The 17,416-nt window shown below is 39.1% G+C and overlaps 1 protein-coding gene across 26 annotated transcripts in view; it reads left to right on the plus strand.

Moving 5' to 3' along the window:
* Positions 1-17,416, plus strand: part of ABI3BP (ABI family member 3 binding protein) — a 319,764-nt gene that overhangs the window by 144,123 nt on the left and 158,225 nt on the right. For all 26 annotated transcript variants that reach the window (XM_030582778.1, XM_030582662.1, XM_030582833.1 and 23 more), the window contains exons 7-10: positions 2,909-2,960; positions 10,274-10,345; positions 11,730-11,825; positions 12,230-12,307. In XM_030582778.1, the coding sequence (XP_030438638.1) occupies positions 2,909-2,960; positions 10,274-10,345; positions 11,730-11,825; positions 12,230-12,307 (298 nt within the window). The remainder of the gene's footprint in view (positions 1-2,908; positions 2,961-10,273; positions 10,346-11,729; positions 11,826-12,229; positions 12,308-17,416) is intronic.

Consider the following 17,416-nt stretch of genomic DNA (forward strand, 5'->3'; position numbering starts at 1 on the left):
TCATTCTTTGCCTTGGGTTTCCTAATTTTGTTGCTATATGCTTGTGCTATTCTTATATATACTTATTTGGTGACATACCCCTCCTTCCATTTCCTGTATGTATCCCTTTGGGGTTTTAGATAGCTAAAAAGCTTCTTGTGCAGCCACATTGGACTCCTGTGGCTCTTCTTATCTTTCTTTTCTGTCAGAATAGCTTGATGTTGAGCTTCTAGTATTACATCGTTTAAGAACTGCCACCCCGCTTTGACTCCTTTTCTTCCTAATAGGTCTTTCAATGGGACCTTGCCTTGTATTTCACTGAGTCCATTGAAATCTGCCTTTCTGAACCCTAGTATCCTTGTTTTGCTGTTCTCATGTCCTTTTTTCCACAGGATCTTGAATTCTGTCAGATCATGATCACTTCCTCCCAAGTCCCAATCGCCTTCACATTCACAATTAATTCATCCCTATTGGTCAAAACTAGGTCCAAAATAGATGATCTTCTCATTGTTCCCTTAACTTTCTGAATCAGAAAATTTATCTCCTACTCACACTAAGAATTTGCAGGACATATTATGTTTTGCTGCAATTGTCTTCCAACAGATATCAGGGAAGTTAAAATCCCTCATTAATACTAGCTAATGTGTGTTAGCTAATCTTGTTACCTCCTTGTAGAATGACTTATCTGTTTCCTCTTCCTGAATTGGTGGTCAATAGTAGATACCCACCATAACATCACTGCTGTTCTTTTCCCTGTTATCCATACCCAGAGACTTTCAGTAGGTCTGTCGCTCACTTCCCCTTTGGACCTCGGTGCAAGTAACTACGTTGTTGACATACAGCACAACACTTACTCCTTTTTTGCCATACCTATACTTTCAGAACAAGCTATATCCCTCAATGCTGGTACTCCAATCATGAGAGTTGTGCCACCAAGTCTCTATAGTGCCAGTTAAGTCATAACTTTCTCCATAAGACTTCCAGATGCTCCCTGCTGCCTATATGCACCATTTCCATCTTCTCTGCTTCCAGCCTAAGCTAGTTTACTTCCATCTACTTTCTAAGCTGAGGCACTTTGAAAACACAGAGAATGCAGCACCTAGATTTAACAACACAAAGCTGGAGATCTGAGTGTACTGGTGACAAAGCAGGCCAAAATATCGTGCTTTCTCCCACAGCAAAGATACAAACAGAGTGGTAATAGTGGCGAGAGAGAACCCTACAGAACCTCTTGCTTTAAAGCCTCCTAGTACATTTTTCCAGTGTTTAAATCTATCCATTTAAAGACTTCATAATGTGCACTTTAAACCTGTGGTTTGAATTGCCAATATAATGGCACATCACTCATACTCCCTTCTAGTAGGACTCTAACTTCACACAACAACACTTTTCTTCACTTCACTTGACTTGGAAAGTCTCCTATACATTATAGTTTGAATCCCTTTTTCATGTTCTCTGCATGCATGTGGTCAATCTATAATGAGATTGAATTGAAGGTCCTCTGAATAGCTCCAAATCTGTGGTCTCTGGTCCTTTCATCTTCTCAACATCATGCCTAAAGACATGTACTCTACTATGCAATCTGTTTAATTAGATTTGTTTTCTGTACAGTGCAGTATAGTTTATTTTTAAATAACATTTTGATGGCCTGAACTTGACAGCAATGGTTGATCAAAAATCTGGAGAAGAAAAATATGATCTGTAATGAGATCTCAAATGGTCTCATAAAAATTTGACCCAAATGGAACAATTTTAAAAAAGCATAATATTTTATTATTTTTTTACCTAAAAGTGCTTTTGTATGAAATAGCTTAAATGAGTGATATTATGAAGTACAGAATAAATCAGTAGCATTAACTGATCCCCACTCATCTGGAAGCAGGACTTTATATACTATATATTTAGCCAAAAGAGGTATTTGTATATTGAGTTCTATTCCTCCTTTAAACTCAGACTTCACTGAAAGAGGATTATATTTTATAGCTACAGTTAGTATATGTACATATCTGGCAGTACTTCTGCCTGGTCCCTTTCCAGTCATTGTACTATTGAAATGTTGGCTTCTGTACCTGCATGAGCCAAAGGACAGTCAGGGCTTACTTATGTCATAGAGATCTGCAATTTTCTCCATTCTGAGAAATGCAGGGCCAATTCATGTGATAAAGATGCTTGTTTCCATGGTGCTCAAAAAGTCTGTAAAGGATTAGTGTGTGGATGGAAACCTTTCTGGATCAAAGACCAGTGTAAGGCAAAAAATATTTGCAATACAAATATAAAAAGCATATAAATTCCTTTCAATTTGGAGCCCCCTTGTGACTGTCCTATTATCACCCTGAGAAATCAGTTGTCGAAATTAAGATGGTGCCATTGACAAAGCTCACAGATGCTAACCCCCATCAGATGCCTTTTACATCCATTCTTTACATTAGATGTAAAGTGAACATCTGATCTGGATTTTAAAACAATAAAATAGTCCTGGTTTATGAGAATGGTTTGTGAACTTTTCAGTAACTTTGATCTAAGTTGAAAGTTAGTAACAAAATACACTACTGGGTTATTATTGTTGTTTTGGAGGTTTCGTTGTTATTACTTTGCACAGTTTGATTGTCAAGGTTTCTCTGGTTCTTAAGCTGGAGAGATTTGTCTCACAGAGAACGAAAATTAGAGGATTCCTTAGCAGTAAGACTTTCTGTATTAATGGAGCAAAAGAACTGGCTATAGCCAAATGAAAGGGATCAAAATGCTTTATAACAGTTCTTGCCAACAAAAATGAAGTGTAACCTTCAGTGGTTGGGGCCGGAGCCATGTCCGTTGTTAGCTTGGGACAAATGAGGCACTAGATTGAAGCCTTATATTTTCATTAGAAAGAAAAATTCAATTACTATTATGGCACAGATCCTAATGCTTATATATTTTTTTCTCTTTATAGCTCATACTAAAAGATGGTCCAAAACTTGTCCCTGTTACAATAATCAAACAAGGTAACGTGTGTGTTTTTTCGTGTTTTTTCCCCCTTGACCACAGATCTCTCACAAAAAAAGTATAAAATAAATGAGAAACAGAATACTTTTACTATGATTAATACATGCAGAGTCTAGTACCAAAATCAGTGGAACTTCACAATCAAAATTGTGAATTTTTATTACAAAAGTAGTTTAACTATGTTTGCTCTTCATTTTTAAACTGAGCTGTTTTGTTGCATCATACACAACTACTTCATTGAATTATTTGCTGAGTAGCTACCAATTGTAGTTTCTGCTAGTGTCTGTCTTTAAGGTTACCATGTGAAACATACTGATAAAAGTATCCAGGTTTGTCATTCTCTCTGCCTGGCATCCCCTAGCTGCCAAGTATGAAAAGAAGCAATCTGTGACTTGAGTTAAATTTGTACTATACAGTGAAATATTTACAGTACAGAATCATGCACAGATCAGTTCTTCATAAGCTTCAAATTGTATTCCATTCCTCGGTACCTAGTCTTTGGTTTTCTCCATTTGCTGCCCTCCTTCAGTCTTTCTTTCCTTTCTTTATATAGGCATCTTTTGTGTGTTTTGAAAATTAGATATTGCTAAGGCTTTACTTTTCTGAATGTTACTTTAAATCTTACAATGCAGAATTTGTTGAGCTGGACATAATCTGTGTGCTCTATTCAAACTGCAAATCCCCTTCCCTTCAGGCATCCATGCCAATGTGACTTCTCTTTACTACTGTGTGTATAATGTACTCAGGCAGATAACATGCTATTCATGAATTCAACTTCAAATGTGGTCTACAGCCTCCCTCATACAGAATCTAGAGTTCTAGCCCTTGGAGGCAGCAGGTTCCAGCAATGAATGCCCCATTTTCATCTAAATAGCCTTTAGTCAGTTAAATATGAGCATTGTATGCTAGAGGCTGTAGTCGCTGCACATTGTAGGCAGGTGCAGCCTCGAGGCCCCTAATGTGTTGTCAGTGTGGATCACAGAAAAATGTGGATGGCTTTTGTATTCTGTTTTCTTACATAGTGCTGTAGTAAAATTCACAATCAGTGTGTCATACACACTCAGCCATATTCTCTGCTCTGTACACTGCTGGAGGCTTAGAAGGGCAATGTTACAGATATAGAGCCACAGAAGAAATAACCAAAGTTGAGTCAATGTCGATATTATGTTTCTACTCTTATGAAGAGGCTTGAGTTTATCCAGCCCTAGCTTAGTATTCACATATAAGTGCAAGCACAGTTATGACAGTTTTCAGAATATTTCTTCAACAAGTAGTTCACTAAACACAAAAGTTATTAGCCCAGATGTTAGCTTTTTCTGAACTGTCTGTGTGGGAGGAAACGGGCAGAGTTCTTCTTTAGAGTTTTAGATGAGTAAAGGTATTCCCTAAAATTTAAGAATGAGTTGGGGACAGCTCAACAAATATTTTTAACATCCAACTCCAGAGCAGAAGATGTTTAGAAACTTTTTTTAAAAATGCATATGCTTTCAGTGTGCTTTAGACCAAAATAAAGGTGGAGGGAAGGCTTTTAGGAAAGAAATGAAAGTAGCAAATGAAAGCATATCTGGGTATGGGCAGTGCTATCTTCCATCAGGATTTCAGTGAAGAGTCTCAGCAGAAACTGATAAACAACAGCAAGCTACAGTTCAAGTGGAAGAGAGGAAATACTGGCCTCTGGAAATGTATTTACCAAGAAAATGCTAAGGTTGCACAACTGCATTTGTAGAAAAAATGGGGGAGATATTTTCCCCCTTCCTTAGTTGTACTTTTACAAAACATAATTATTGCATAGTTGATTTTATTTCTGCAACTTTGAAATAGTGTTTAAAATTGGAAACCCATTTTTGTTATTCAGTAGTCCTATGTTATATAAGGATTTCTGTGATTAAAAATCTCATATATCTTGATGTCCTGGGAAGTTCATGGGTCCGGAGATGACTTGTGAGAAATCCTAACATGAAGTGTTTAAATAGAAAATTTTGTGCTATTTTTTCAGTGGTGTCACCTGCAGGGATTTTTAGATGTTCCAACATGAAGAGTCTTCATCACTATGTCAGTGTGTTTCCGCTCCCCTGGGAAGCCTTTGGTATCTGGGCTTTTATAGATTAGTAAAACCCCTATATGGCGTGCCTATGACAAATGTGAAATAATATTTCTTGTTAAATTTAGTTTTCTGTAAGTACAAATATTTAACTTTACCTGTATGGTTTTTAAGTTGAGAAGGATTTAGAAAAATAAATATGTTCCAAATGACTTCTTCCAAATCTTTTATATTTCCAATATGTGTTCCTGGAAAAGAAGTTGTTTTCAGAGATGGCTTCTTGTGCTTGTTTTCCAGATGTTTAAATAATGTCACTTCTTTTTTATTTCAGAGAAATAAAAATTCCACGTGTCCATAAAATAGAGTTGACTGTGGAGTGGTGTGATTTATTTAATTAATTAGTACCATGTGTGAATAGACTTAAACCAACATGCTCGCCATACATTGGGATTTGAAGCATGCAAAAAATATTTTTAAGGAACCAGCTCTTGGAAATTTGAATATTCCAATTTCCATAGAAACAGAAATACAGGAGCTTATTTAATATGTTCTGAAAATGATTGTCTTTTTCATTTTAGCCAGGAGCTCCCCAAGTCAGAGAAATGTTAAACACGCCAATATATAAAGAGGCAACACATGGACTAAGTACAAATCTCAGGTTTATTTTGACAAATGAGCCATAGGACATTTGGCCCTTTTCATTTTCATAAGAACATAAGAATGGCCATACTGGGTCAAACCAAAGGTCCATCCAGCCCAGTATCCTGTCTACTGACAGTGACCAATGCCAGGTATCCCAGAGGGAGTGAATCTAACAGGTAACGATCAAGTGATCTCTCTCCTGCCATCCATCTCCACCCTCTGACAAACAGAGGCTAGGGACACCATTCCTTACCCATCCTGGCTAATAGCCATTAATGGACTTAACCTCCATGAATTTATCTAGTTCTCTTTTAAACCCTATTATAGTCCTAGCCTTCACAACCTCCTCAGGTAAGGAGTTCCACAGGTTGACTGTGCACTGTGTGAAGAACTTCCTTTGATTTGTTTTAAACCTGATGCCCATTAATTTCATTTGGTGTCCCCTAGTAAATAGTAAATAACTTTTCCTTATTCACTTTCTGCACACCATTCATGAATTTATATATCACTAGCATATCCCCCTTAGTTTTCTCTTTTCCAAGCTGAAAAGTCTTAACCTCTTTAATCTCTCCTCATATGGGACCCATTGCAAAACCCTAATCATTTTAGTTGCCCTTCTCTGAACCTTTTCTAATGCCAGTATATCTTTTTTGAGATGAGGAGATCACATTTGTACGCAGTATTCAAGATGTGGGCATACCATGGATTGATATAAGGACAATAAGATATTCTCAGTCTTATTCTGTATCCCTTTTTGAATGATTCCTGACATCCTGTTTGCTTTTTTGACTGCCACTGCACACTGCATGGATGTCTTCAGAGAACTATCCACGATGACTCCAAGATCTTTTTCCTGATTAGTTGTAGCTAAATTAGCCCCCATCATATTGTATGTATAGTTGGGGTTATTTTTCCCATTGTGCATTACTTTACATTTATCTACAGTAAATTTCATTTGCCATTTTGTTGCCCAATCACTTAGTTTTGTGAGATCTTTTTGAAGTTCTTCACAATCTGCTTTGGTCTTAACTGTCTTGAGCAGTTTAGTATCGCCTGCAAACTGTCACCTCACTGTTTACCCCTTTCTCCAGATCATTTATAAATAAGTTGAATAGGATTGGTCCTAGGACTGACCCTTGGGGAACACCACTAGTTACCTCTCTCCATTCTGAAAATTTACCATTTATTCCTACTCTTTGTTCCCTGTCTTTTAACCAGTTCTCAATCCACGAAAGGATCTTCCCTCTTATCCCATGACAACTTAATTTACATTAGAGCCTTTGGTGAGGGACCTTGTCAAAGGCTTTCTGGAAATCTAAGTACACTATATCCACTGGATCCCCCTTGTCCACATGTTTGTTGACCCCTTCAAATAACTCTAATAGATTAATAAGACATGATTTCCCTTTGCAGAAACCATGTTGACAATTTATGTTCTTCTATGTGTCTGACAATTTTATTCTTTACTATTGTTTCAACTAATTTGCCCGGTATTGACATTAAACTTACCAGTCTGTAATTAGCTCTCTTCCAGTCACTTGGTATAGACGCCAATTTAAAGGTCAGGTTACAAACCATAGTTAATAGTTCCACAATTTCACATTTAAGTTCTTTCAGAACTCTTGGGTGAATGCCATCTGGTCCTGGTCACTTTTTACTGTTAAGTTTATCAATTAATTCCAAAGCCTCCTCTAGTGACACTTCAATCTGTGAGAATTCCTTAGATTTGTCACCTACAAAAGCCAGCTCAGGTTTGGGAATCTCCCTAACATCCTCAGCCATGAAGACTGAAGCAGAGAATCCATTTAGTTTCTCCGCAATTATTTTATCCTCTTTAAGTGCTCTTTTTGTATCTCGAGGCCATAGACGGAAGTCAGTATCAGAACCAAGTTTAGAGCACAGTAGTTTTTGGCTGCCATTCCTGCATTCAGATCACTAGAATACATATGCATGCCATATGATCAGGATTTAGCCCTTTATTTTACTTATTACATGATGTCCTTGCTCTGGGTTCAAACTTGTCAGTTAGATACTTGCTTGAGTTTGGGATGATGTGGAATTGTACTGCCGTAGTGGGAGCTCAGTAACGCATCCTTATGTGGTTTGTAAGCAAGATGCTCCAGGAAGCATTGTTACATAGCTTATATCTAAACATACGGTGGTGTTTAGAGTACAGGACTATGCATGTAGCCGCACACCACAGTAAACAGCAGGCTGCATTCACACTTGTCGCTAGTGTGTGTAGCTACATGCTTCAGTGAAAGGCTTCAGCAGCAGGGAGGGAACATGTAATGGCTCTGGCAGCTATCCATCACCACCAGAGCCTTTTTCCCCTTTCTCCTCATTGCCAGAGTTTTTCCTCTTTGCTGGAGCCTTTTGCTGCAGCAGGAAAGGCCTCCGGCGCTGGGAAAGGCTCCAGCAGAGGGGAAAGGTTCTGGAATCAGGACACTGTTGTGGGAGGTACTGCTTGGGCTGCAGAGATCCAATGTAGGGCACATACCCTGGTGATTCAGGCATTTAGGGCACTTGTCTAAGCCATACCTCACGATCCACTGTGCTGTTTATACCCATACTAGCTGTGCATGCAGTGTCTGTACTCCACATGCCACCATAAGTATAGACATACTCTTAGATTGTAAGATCTTTGGGGCTGTCTATTCTGTGTTTGTACAGTCCCTAGTACACTGGCGTCCTGGTCCATACCATAGGCTCTTTGGCACAGTTGTAACACAAATAATAAATAATAATGATGGTGCATGGTGCACCTTTTTAATGTTCTCCCAAGCATGCAGATGACCACACCTGCTGACACACTCATAAGGGGGGATGTGCAGCATGCATTTTCCTCAGCTGCTGGCCAGTGCAGACAGAGGTTTATGTCCTGAAGCACAAGATCAGTCTTTACTTACACATTTTATTTAGGCTATTTTAACTGCAGATCTTTCATGTGTTTTTCTTAGAAGATGCTTGTATGCTGTTATGCCACTTTTAAAGTAAATAATGTATATTGAAAGTTCCATATTAATTAATATTTATGATGCACCCAACATGAAACATAAGAAGGGGGATTAAAAAAGGATTAGATGTTTGTATAGTAAAAGCATAATATTCAGTTACAACAGCCAGGATAAAATAGTGATATCAGACCTGGTTCTTCAGGGTATAAACTAATCAATGAATCCAAGGCAAAGAACAAAGTTTCCCACATAAACCTGGTATGGTATGAATATCTATTGCATGATTTTACACCTTCCTCTGAAGCATCTGATACTGGCTACTGTCAGAAAGAATATAGGATTACAAAGAACATTATTGCAGTGTGGCGTTTTTTATTGTGTTCCTATAAATATTTGTTTTCATTCTGAGTTAAAAATATCTATTACCATTGCTAATCAAATACAACAAAAACCAAAACCCTAAATATTAATTTGAATATTTTATTTAAATTCACTTTGACTGTGTTCAAACCCCTTTTCCATTAATATTCTAGTGCATGGGGATTCTGCAAGAAATATTTGCGGTAACAATAATTTTTAAGCAAAATTTGAATTTGTAATTGAGTATTTGAACCAAAAACCTGATTCTTAGAATTATCCTTATCTGGCCATGTGAAAGAAACACATTGTCAGACCTGCATTGTCTAATTAAAGAAACTAAAACTTTGAAAATTGAATACTTGCAAGAAACTGCTAGCAAATGAGATACAGATTTAGAACTATTCACAGAAAAAACTAGTAAAAGCAGTGAGATGTCTCAAATTATTAATTATGAATTATTCACCCAGCTCTACCTGTTAAAAATACTACCACTCCTAACACTTATTAGACATGTTCCAGTGTATCTTCAGGGTCACATGAATGGCAGGGGTGATGGGAGGGGAGTAGGAGCACACAAATAGTAGTGGTCTCCTGCCAGACATATTGTTTAATATTGTAGTGTCTCATTAAATAGCAGACACTTTCTAGGGATTTTTTAAGCTTCCCCTAAATCGCATTAGCCTCAAGTTCTGCAGTTCCTGATACTGGTCCTGTGATATCTTGAGTACACAGCAGCAGTTCTCAACCTGGGGTCTGGAGCCCTCTGGCGGAGAGGGGCGCAAGCAGTTTTCAGGAGATCTGTCAAGGAAGGCCAGTGTTAGACTCACTGAGGCCCAAGGCAGAAAGCCAAAGCCCCATCGTGTGAGGCTGAAGCTGAAGCCTGAGCAACTTAGCTTCACAGCGCCCCCTGTGTCATGGAGCCCCAAGCAATTGCCCTGCTTGCTACCCCCTAATGCTGGCCATGAATTTTTTATAGTATGTTGGGGAGGATGAGGCTCAGAAAGAAAAAGGTTGAGAACCCTGTTATAGAGCATAATTTTTACAAAGAAAATCAATCTAATGTTGATGGCATGAAGAATGACATTGAGTGTAAGGGAAAGGTTTGCAGTTAGGGGTGGTTTAGAAAAGAGACATCCTGCAAACCCTCAGATATGTTTGAGGTAATGTAAGAAGATATGAAGCTGATATCTCTGAGCAACTACACTGAATAAACAGGCTTTCAGAATGTTCAGAATCCTCTTGTGTGTGTGTTTTGTTTCCTGACTTAAAATTTGTAAGTTTCTCTGATAATGCACTGTTGCTGTTTCCACAGTAATTCAAAATGTCACACGTCGGATGCTGCCTAAAACCACAGACAGGCCTTCCATGGCAGGAGCAATACTAGGTGACTACAACATTCCTTACTTCTCTGGCCAATAGATAAAGAGCAGTGTAAATCCTTTATATTTCCTGTCCTTTCTAGTTCTTTCTTTCTTGAGAATGGTTCAGATTTTTTTTATTATATTTTATGATAATGGTGGTGAGGGGAGGATGCACCTGAAGTATAAAAGTGACTATTCCATGGTCAGAATATTTTAAAGGACTTATTGCCACTATTTTATCAAAAACAGTTTTTTCATATTGCAGGGGAAGGGAGAGGAGTGATTTTGCAGAGATAATCTTGAGGTGTTAAGTGAACATATGCTGGGCCCCCTCCAGGTGTGCACTAGGTCACGGGTTTCCAACTACTGGAACATATACCTGTACTGATACTTCAGCAGGGCCGGCTTTAGGCCAATTCCCCCAATTCCCCAGAATCGAGCCCCGCACCTAAGAGGGCCCCGCACCCTAAAGAAGAGTGCCTAACTTAGGCGCCTTTTTAATTTTTACTCAACCAGAGGTGCTCCAGGTCTTCGGCGGCACTTTGGTGGTGGGTCCTTCACTCGCTCCTGGTCTTTGGCGGCGGGTCCTTCAGTGCCATGGATGACCCGGAGCGAAAACCCGGAGTGCCGCTGGGTGAGCCATCCCTGCCAGGGCCCTGTCTAAACTATTCAAATTGGGCCCCAGACTTCCTAAAGCCGGCCCTGCACTTCAGGCTTTGTGAATGGTATACTAAGTTTCCCCACTCCACTGTCTTACTGAGACCTGTACTCAGCCCCAGTGCATCACAGTTTCCTTCATTCCTGTCAGTTGTCTGGCCTGATGTAGAGCTTGGGTAACTGTGTATCAAGTTAGAGCACATGAGTAGCAGGCCCTAGATGGTGCCAACTTAGTATAGTAAATGGGTACTCTTGTCTGTAAAGATTGGGAACCACTCTGCTTAAAATATCTAGAGACAAATTTATCCCCAGTGTAATGCCACTAAACTCAAGAATGGTGTGTGGAAGAACCTTACACAGCATGAAATTTGTTTGGCCTAACTTTTGTTCTGTGAGCCTTAGTATTCTAACCACACACAAACAAATCCTCATTAATCACAAGACTGCAATGCAATCAAGATTTGTCCAGTTAGAATACATGTATTGCAATGCTGAATATACCATGTCTATTTACTCTAACATGTAATTGGTGCCCGTGGCCAATGATACTAGAACAGCGGCAATGTGTGTGGGGTGGGGGTGGGAGACGAGTGAAGGAGCAGCAGCAAATGAGATTAACGATTAGACAGAACAGAGCTAAATACTTCCCTCTGACAGTCATGCTCAGTTCTCAGTGGCTCAGAGGGTATTGCAGGGCAGATTACAGCTCACCATGTTTTGAATGAATGGCTCACTTACCTTTATGTGTAGTGCACCTTATCATTCCAGGCCTCAATGAAACACCACAACAGAAACTCCCTAAACCTGAGACACTGGGAATATCTGAAACACCAAAGAAAATATTGGGTAAGTAGACATCTCCTATATTAAGTTAATATGGTTGGTGAGCATCATCAGAAGAATGTATTTTGGTGTGAGAATGTACATTCAAACAAAGCCTCTTTTTTTTTTCTTTTGTTTTGAGCATTTGTTTAGTCATGTGGGTAAGTAGGTGTCCAATCTTGCAAGGTTTTGAACACCAGATACTAAGAAAAAATATTTAAAAAACAGTGCCGGTTTCAGAGAGCTAGTCACATGCTGTTATTGGGTGTGTGGTGAAAGCAAGTTCAGCAGTTACCTAAGGTATTTGATTTCACGTGTTTGTTCGTTTTGGATTGTTTTGGCAAACTACAGTGGGGGTAGAAATAAATGTAAACAGAGGCAGACCAGATGTACCTCTGGTATTTACAGTCTAATTTCTACTTTTTTAGTTATAAATGAAACCCAAACATGGCCTGCTGAATCCAAAACATCAGAAGTGCAAGAAATCTCCCCACGGATCTTCCCAGGTAATTGTAGATCTGTTTTAGGTTTTTATAAATGATTTGTTACACCTTGTCCTAAAATAGATTAACATAAAAATTAAAATCAGCCTTTATTTCTCTTGAGGACTGCAGTTGAAATCAGCTATGATCATGGCAATATCTAAATCAGTTTGGTGGTAGATGAGAACTAGAGTACAGTAAATCCAAAAACAGTCTATAATGTGAAAGTGATCTCCTGAGCAAGCTCCAGGCTGCATCATTTAGTTGATGCTTTGAGAATTGTTCCTACTGATTAAGCAAAGCGATACAGTCTAGTGAAATTTGCCCCACGATTTAGATTTTGTGAAAACAAACTTTTAACAAAAGTAAAACCAAGTTTCCTGGATTCTTTTTCTTAGTACAGGAGGTTCCCCACACAACATATTTTATATTAAATTTGTCTCTTTAAATTGTTTATTACTTGCTATAAAAAATTAAAACTGCTTAAATCTAAGTCCAAATTTTTCAAACTCAGCTGCCAAAAGTTTGGCATGTTTAAGCACCTTAAAATGTGGCCTGATTTTTGGAGGTGGTGAACACACAGCTCCCACAGACTTCACTGGCAGTTGCAGGTGTCCAGCACTTCTGGAAATCAGTCCATTTTTATTTAGGTGCTTCATTTTAAGGCACCCAAGTTTGAAAATTTTGGTCCAAATGTCTGTTGGTCTACATTCATATATTAGAAGTGCAATACCTATTTTATTTCTTTCTGTGGTGTGTAAAAAAAAAACACCTAACAATAAAAGTTATTAAAAAAATCCCAGAAAAGATTTTTCAACAAATAAATTATCATTATATTTGTAGCCCAATCACTACAGCACAGATAACTTAAAAGTGAAAGAAACTCTTCATCGGCAAAGCAGAAAAATATAAACAAGCAACATTAATAGTGGAAACTCATCTGGATTTGAAAAAATCTTGAAGCTTTTATTTTCAAAGGTGCTTTTTAGTAAATTGGTAAAGATATTTAAAACATAATAGTACTCATTGCTGTAAACCATCACTGAGGACATCTTTACACATCCATTTCATCTGCCAAATTCCAGAATTCACCAGCCTCCTTTGCACAGAGTGTAACTCCTAACCAGCTCAAATGTGAGAGATCTTTATCTGGATTGGTGGGGTTTAACAGGGTATTGTATCTATTATGGACCCCACTTGCAGGAGTTTGAGGGGGATGCCTAAGAGGTGGGGAAGTGCATCATCTGGATGGGCCAGTAGGGCTGAGATAACCATTGGTTTACCAGGGGGAGAATATATATAAACCCTGTCCCTCTAGCCTGAGCCCCCTCTGAAGTCTGGTTAGCAACTCAGTCTCTCCCACCCCTGAGTTTAGTGTAGGACTGAATGTTTTGGTGTTCTGTGGGCATTATGCTAGTCACGTTTTTGAAAACTGAAAAGGATTTTTCCCCTCACTGCCAGTTTGGGTAGGTTGGGGTTTTTTTTTGCCTTCCCCACAGTAGGGGCCTGGTGGATTCGTGAGGAGATACAGTTCAGTTTGCAGTTTAACAGGTGGCAGATATCCAGTGTATATACTTGTTCCGGGGGGGTCTAGTTCACCGATAAATCAGAAGTGGATTTAAGGGAAGGCATGCCCTAAAGAAGCTGGGAGCGGTACTGGGGCTCCTAATGTCTAGTACAGTGAGGAGATAACTCAGTTTCCCCAGCTTTCCCAGCTCCCTAACTCTCATATGAAGGGAGGATTCTGGGGTCCCAGTAAAAGGCTGGGAACCAGCTATGAAGTGGAGAAAGTTTGCTGGCTATCCTCCACCAGTTAGAAATAAAGTTGCAGCCTAATTAAATCATGTCTTCCTTCTTACATGTCTAGGACAGTATATATGAACTCATAAGCAGTTTTGGGATTTGTGCTGCTCAAGGGTGACATCAGTTGAGATCATTGCAGAGCTGATATTTCTATAGAGGGTACTGTGCACTACATTAATGCTCTCACCTAGCATCAGCAGTAACCCATTGCTAGAGTGAGTGTAATTGAGGTGGGTGGTAAGGTCAAAGATTAGATTGGAATAATTGCAGCTGTTACTCTGTCAGAACTGCAGGTGGTAGCACTATAGTATTCTACAGATGGATTTATTGATTAAGCTCGCTTCTGAAAGTCTGCCCCTTGTCCCCAGACTGCTGCTGGGCTTAAAGCCTGCAGTGGCTGCTGCTTTAGCTCCCCGTAATAGAATATACAGTAACTCCTCGCTTAACGTTGTAGTTATGTTCCTGAAAAATGCTACTTTAAGCGAAATGATGTTAAGTGAATCCAATTTCCTCGTAAGAATTAATGTAAATGGGGAGGTTAGGTTCCAGGGAAAGTTTTTTCGACAGACAAAAGACTATATTTTATATATACACACACACACACACATATACACACAGTATAAGTTTTAAGCAAACAGTTTAATACTGTACACAGCAATGATGGTTGTGAAGCTTGGTTGAGGTGGTGGAGTCAGAGGGTAGAAGAGGGTGCGATATTTCCCAGGAAATGCCTTACTGCTAAATGATGAACTAGCACTCACTGAGCCCTCAAGAGTTAACACATTGTTGTTAATATAGCCTCACACTCTCCAAGGCAGCAGGAATGGAGGGAGGGGAGACAGCATGGCAGAGAGAGAGACAGAGACACGTGCTTTTTATGTGAGTGAGAGAGATAGGTGTTTCCCCTTTAATTATGCTGACACCACTCTAAGTACATTGCCTTTTTAAGTAGATCAGCAAGTTGAGACAGCAACTGCTGCCAGCAATCTCCCTCTGTCCTGAGCCCTGTCCTGTCCCCCCCTGCTCTTGGAGATGGGGTGCAGGAATGGGGGGAAGACGGTCACCCTGACATTAGCACCTCTCTTCTCCTCCCCCCCCCTTGCACAGCAAGCAGGAGGCTCCTGGGAGCAGCTCCAAGGCAGACGGCAGAAGCAGCATATGGCAGTGGGGGGAGGGACAGCTGAACTGCTGGGCGGCTGCTGCACAGGGAACTTAAGGGAGCTGATGAGGGTCTGCCGGTCCACCCTGGTTCCAAGCCCCCACCAGCTAGTACCAATGAGCTGCTCTTCCTGCAAGCAGTGGACAAAGCAGGCGGCTCTCAAACAACGTTATAAAGGAGCATTGCACAACTTTAAACGAGCATGTTCTCTTATTGATCAGCAACAAAACAACATTAACTGGAATGACTTTAAATGAGGCGTTTACTGTACGCTATGCCGTCTGGTACACTGCACTAGTTGCCACCTTTATATCTTTCATCTGGAACACAGAAATGTACCTGAATTTCTATTTTCTGTTTTGGGACAAAGTCAAAAGGGAGAACTGCCAGTGAGCTGATGATGCCCTTGGTAAAAGCATTTGGCCACCTTGGTCTGGAACTGTGTCTCTATCGCACTGTCTCTCTTTGCAGTGCTCCATTTGTTTACTTGGCTGTGAAGGGTGGTGAAGAAAGATTATGGCTGCAATACCCATTGACTCACATAGCATATACACAAAATGAAATTAAAAAATAAGAGCTTGACCTTGAAAAACACTTATGTGAGTGACATAATCCTACACTAGTGGTCCTACAAAAGTGAATTGGGCCATTTATTTATGTGGGTAAGGGTTAAAGCACTGTATCCTAAATTTTTAACCAATTTGATCAGTGCAGTTGTCTAACTTAGCAAGATATTCTGCCTACAATTATGAGTGATGAAATATCATTATTACCAAAAATCGCATCCATAATCACCTGATAATTTCTTTTTAAAATAATTCAAAATATATAAGATTAAAATTGTGTTATGTATCGGAAAGCAGCAAAATTAACAAATTCAATCCCACTTGTCAGCATGTATGGCAGATGTTCCGTGCATCACAACCACAAAAAAAAAACAATCCAACAAACAAAAAACCTTTAGCATTTGTATGTACGCTCCCACAGGATCAAGGCTTGGGCAGGATTGTTTCTAGTGTTAAATAATGGGGAATATATTTTCATTTTATTGTGTATGGATTTATGCGCTAAGATCCCACAGCATTACAATAAAACTATACCTCTTTCACATTATCTGGTGTGTTTTTATAACTGAAGAAGGGCCTGATTCTTCTCCCATTAAAGTCAGTTACAAAACTCCCATTGACTTCATTGGTGCGGACCTGGGCTACAAAAGAGGCATGACAGAAGCATTGAAAGGAATGAGAAGCTTAGAAAAGTAATTGTTTGAAGAAGATTTTGCTTTGTTTTAATTTAGTTAATGTAGAGTCTTGTCACTGTTCTGCTTTGTTCATTATATATATCCTTATTGATGAAGCAGAATATATGGCCAAATCCCACTTGTCTGGCTGATTTGACTTCAAATGTATGGAAGTACTTGCATGAGTAAGAGTCACAGAATTTGGCCCTTAAATCTTACTGTACTTGTTGTATACCAGAGTACATCAAAGAGGTACCATTTTACAACTGATCAGACTAGCTCAATTTTCATTATTTTTATAAAGACCTCTACCTTTATTCTCATGAAGACAGAGTTTCTATTCTTCATTTAAAATTTCTGACCCAGTAAATGACTTGAGAATAGAGCAGACTCATTTATTGAAGTTAACAATTCTATGTATCTTATGGGACTTTTAACAAATAATTTCTATAACAGTATATTGAATATTATGGACAATAAATTCCTGGGACTAGCTACAGCTCAAGTCAGTTCAGTATGGAGATTCAAAATTGATTGGTTCACCAGACTTTTGTACTCCTGGAGAGTATGTAGGGAACAAAAGAAATTTAGGATGTAGTAATGCAGAAAAAATGTGTAAGGACTGCCAACTATCTTCTGGATGAAACTATTATCTTTTAGTCTCTAAAAGTGTTTGCAGATTTCTTATTCTACAACCTCCAGGTAAGACTATTGCCAAATTCCAGTCTGAACTGTGACCGAGAAGTCTGCTTTTCATTATTCTTTTTATTCATCCTAAAGTGCTGGAAGGAAAAGTAGGACACTTTTGCACATAGGCATTAACCATAGCCGTTCAGGGTACAGATAGATACTGAACACTTGCTTTTAACTAGAGTTGGATGCATAAAAAATATTCAGTGACTATTCTTTTTAAAATAATTGGTTTTTACTG

This window comes from Gopherus evgoodei, chromosome 1 (genome assembly GCF_007399415.2).
Source record: "Gopherus evgoodei ecotype Sinaloan lineage chromosome 1, rGopEvg1_v1.p, whole genome shotgun sequence".
Classification (NCBI taxonomy): Eukaryota; Metazoa; Chordata; order Testudines; family Testudinidae; genus Gopherus; species Gopherus evgoodei.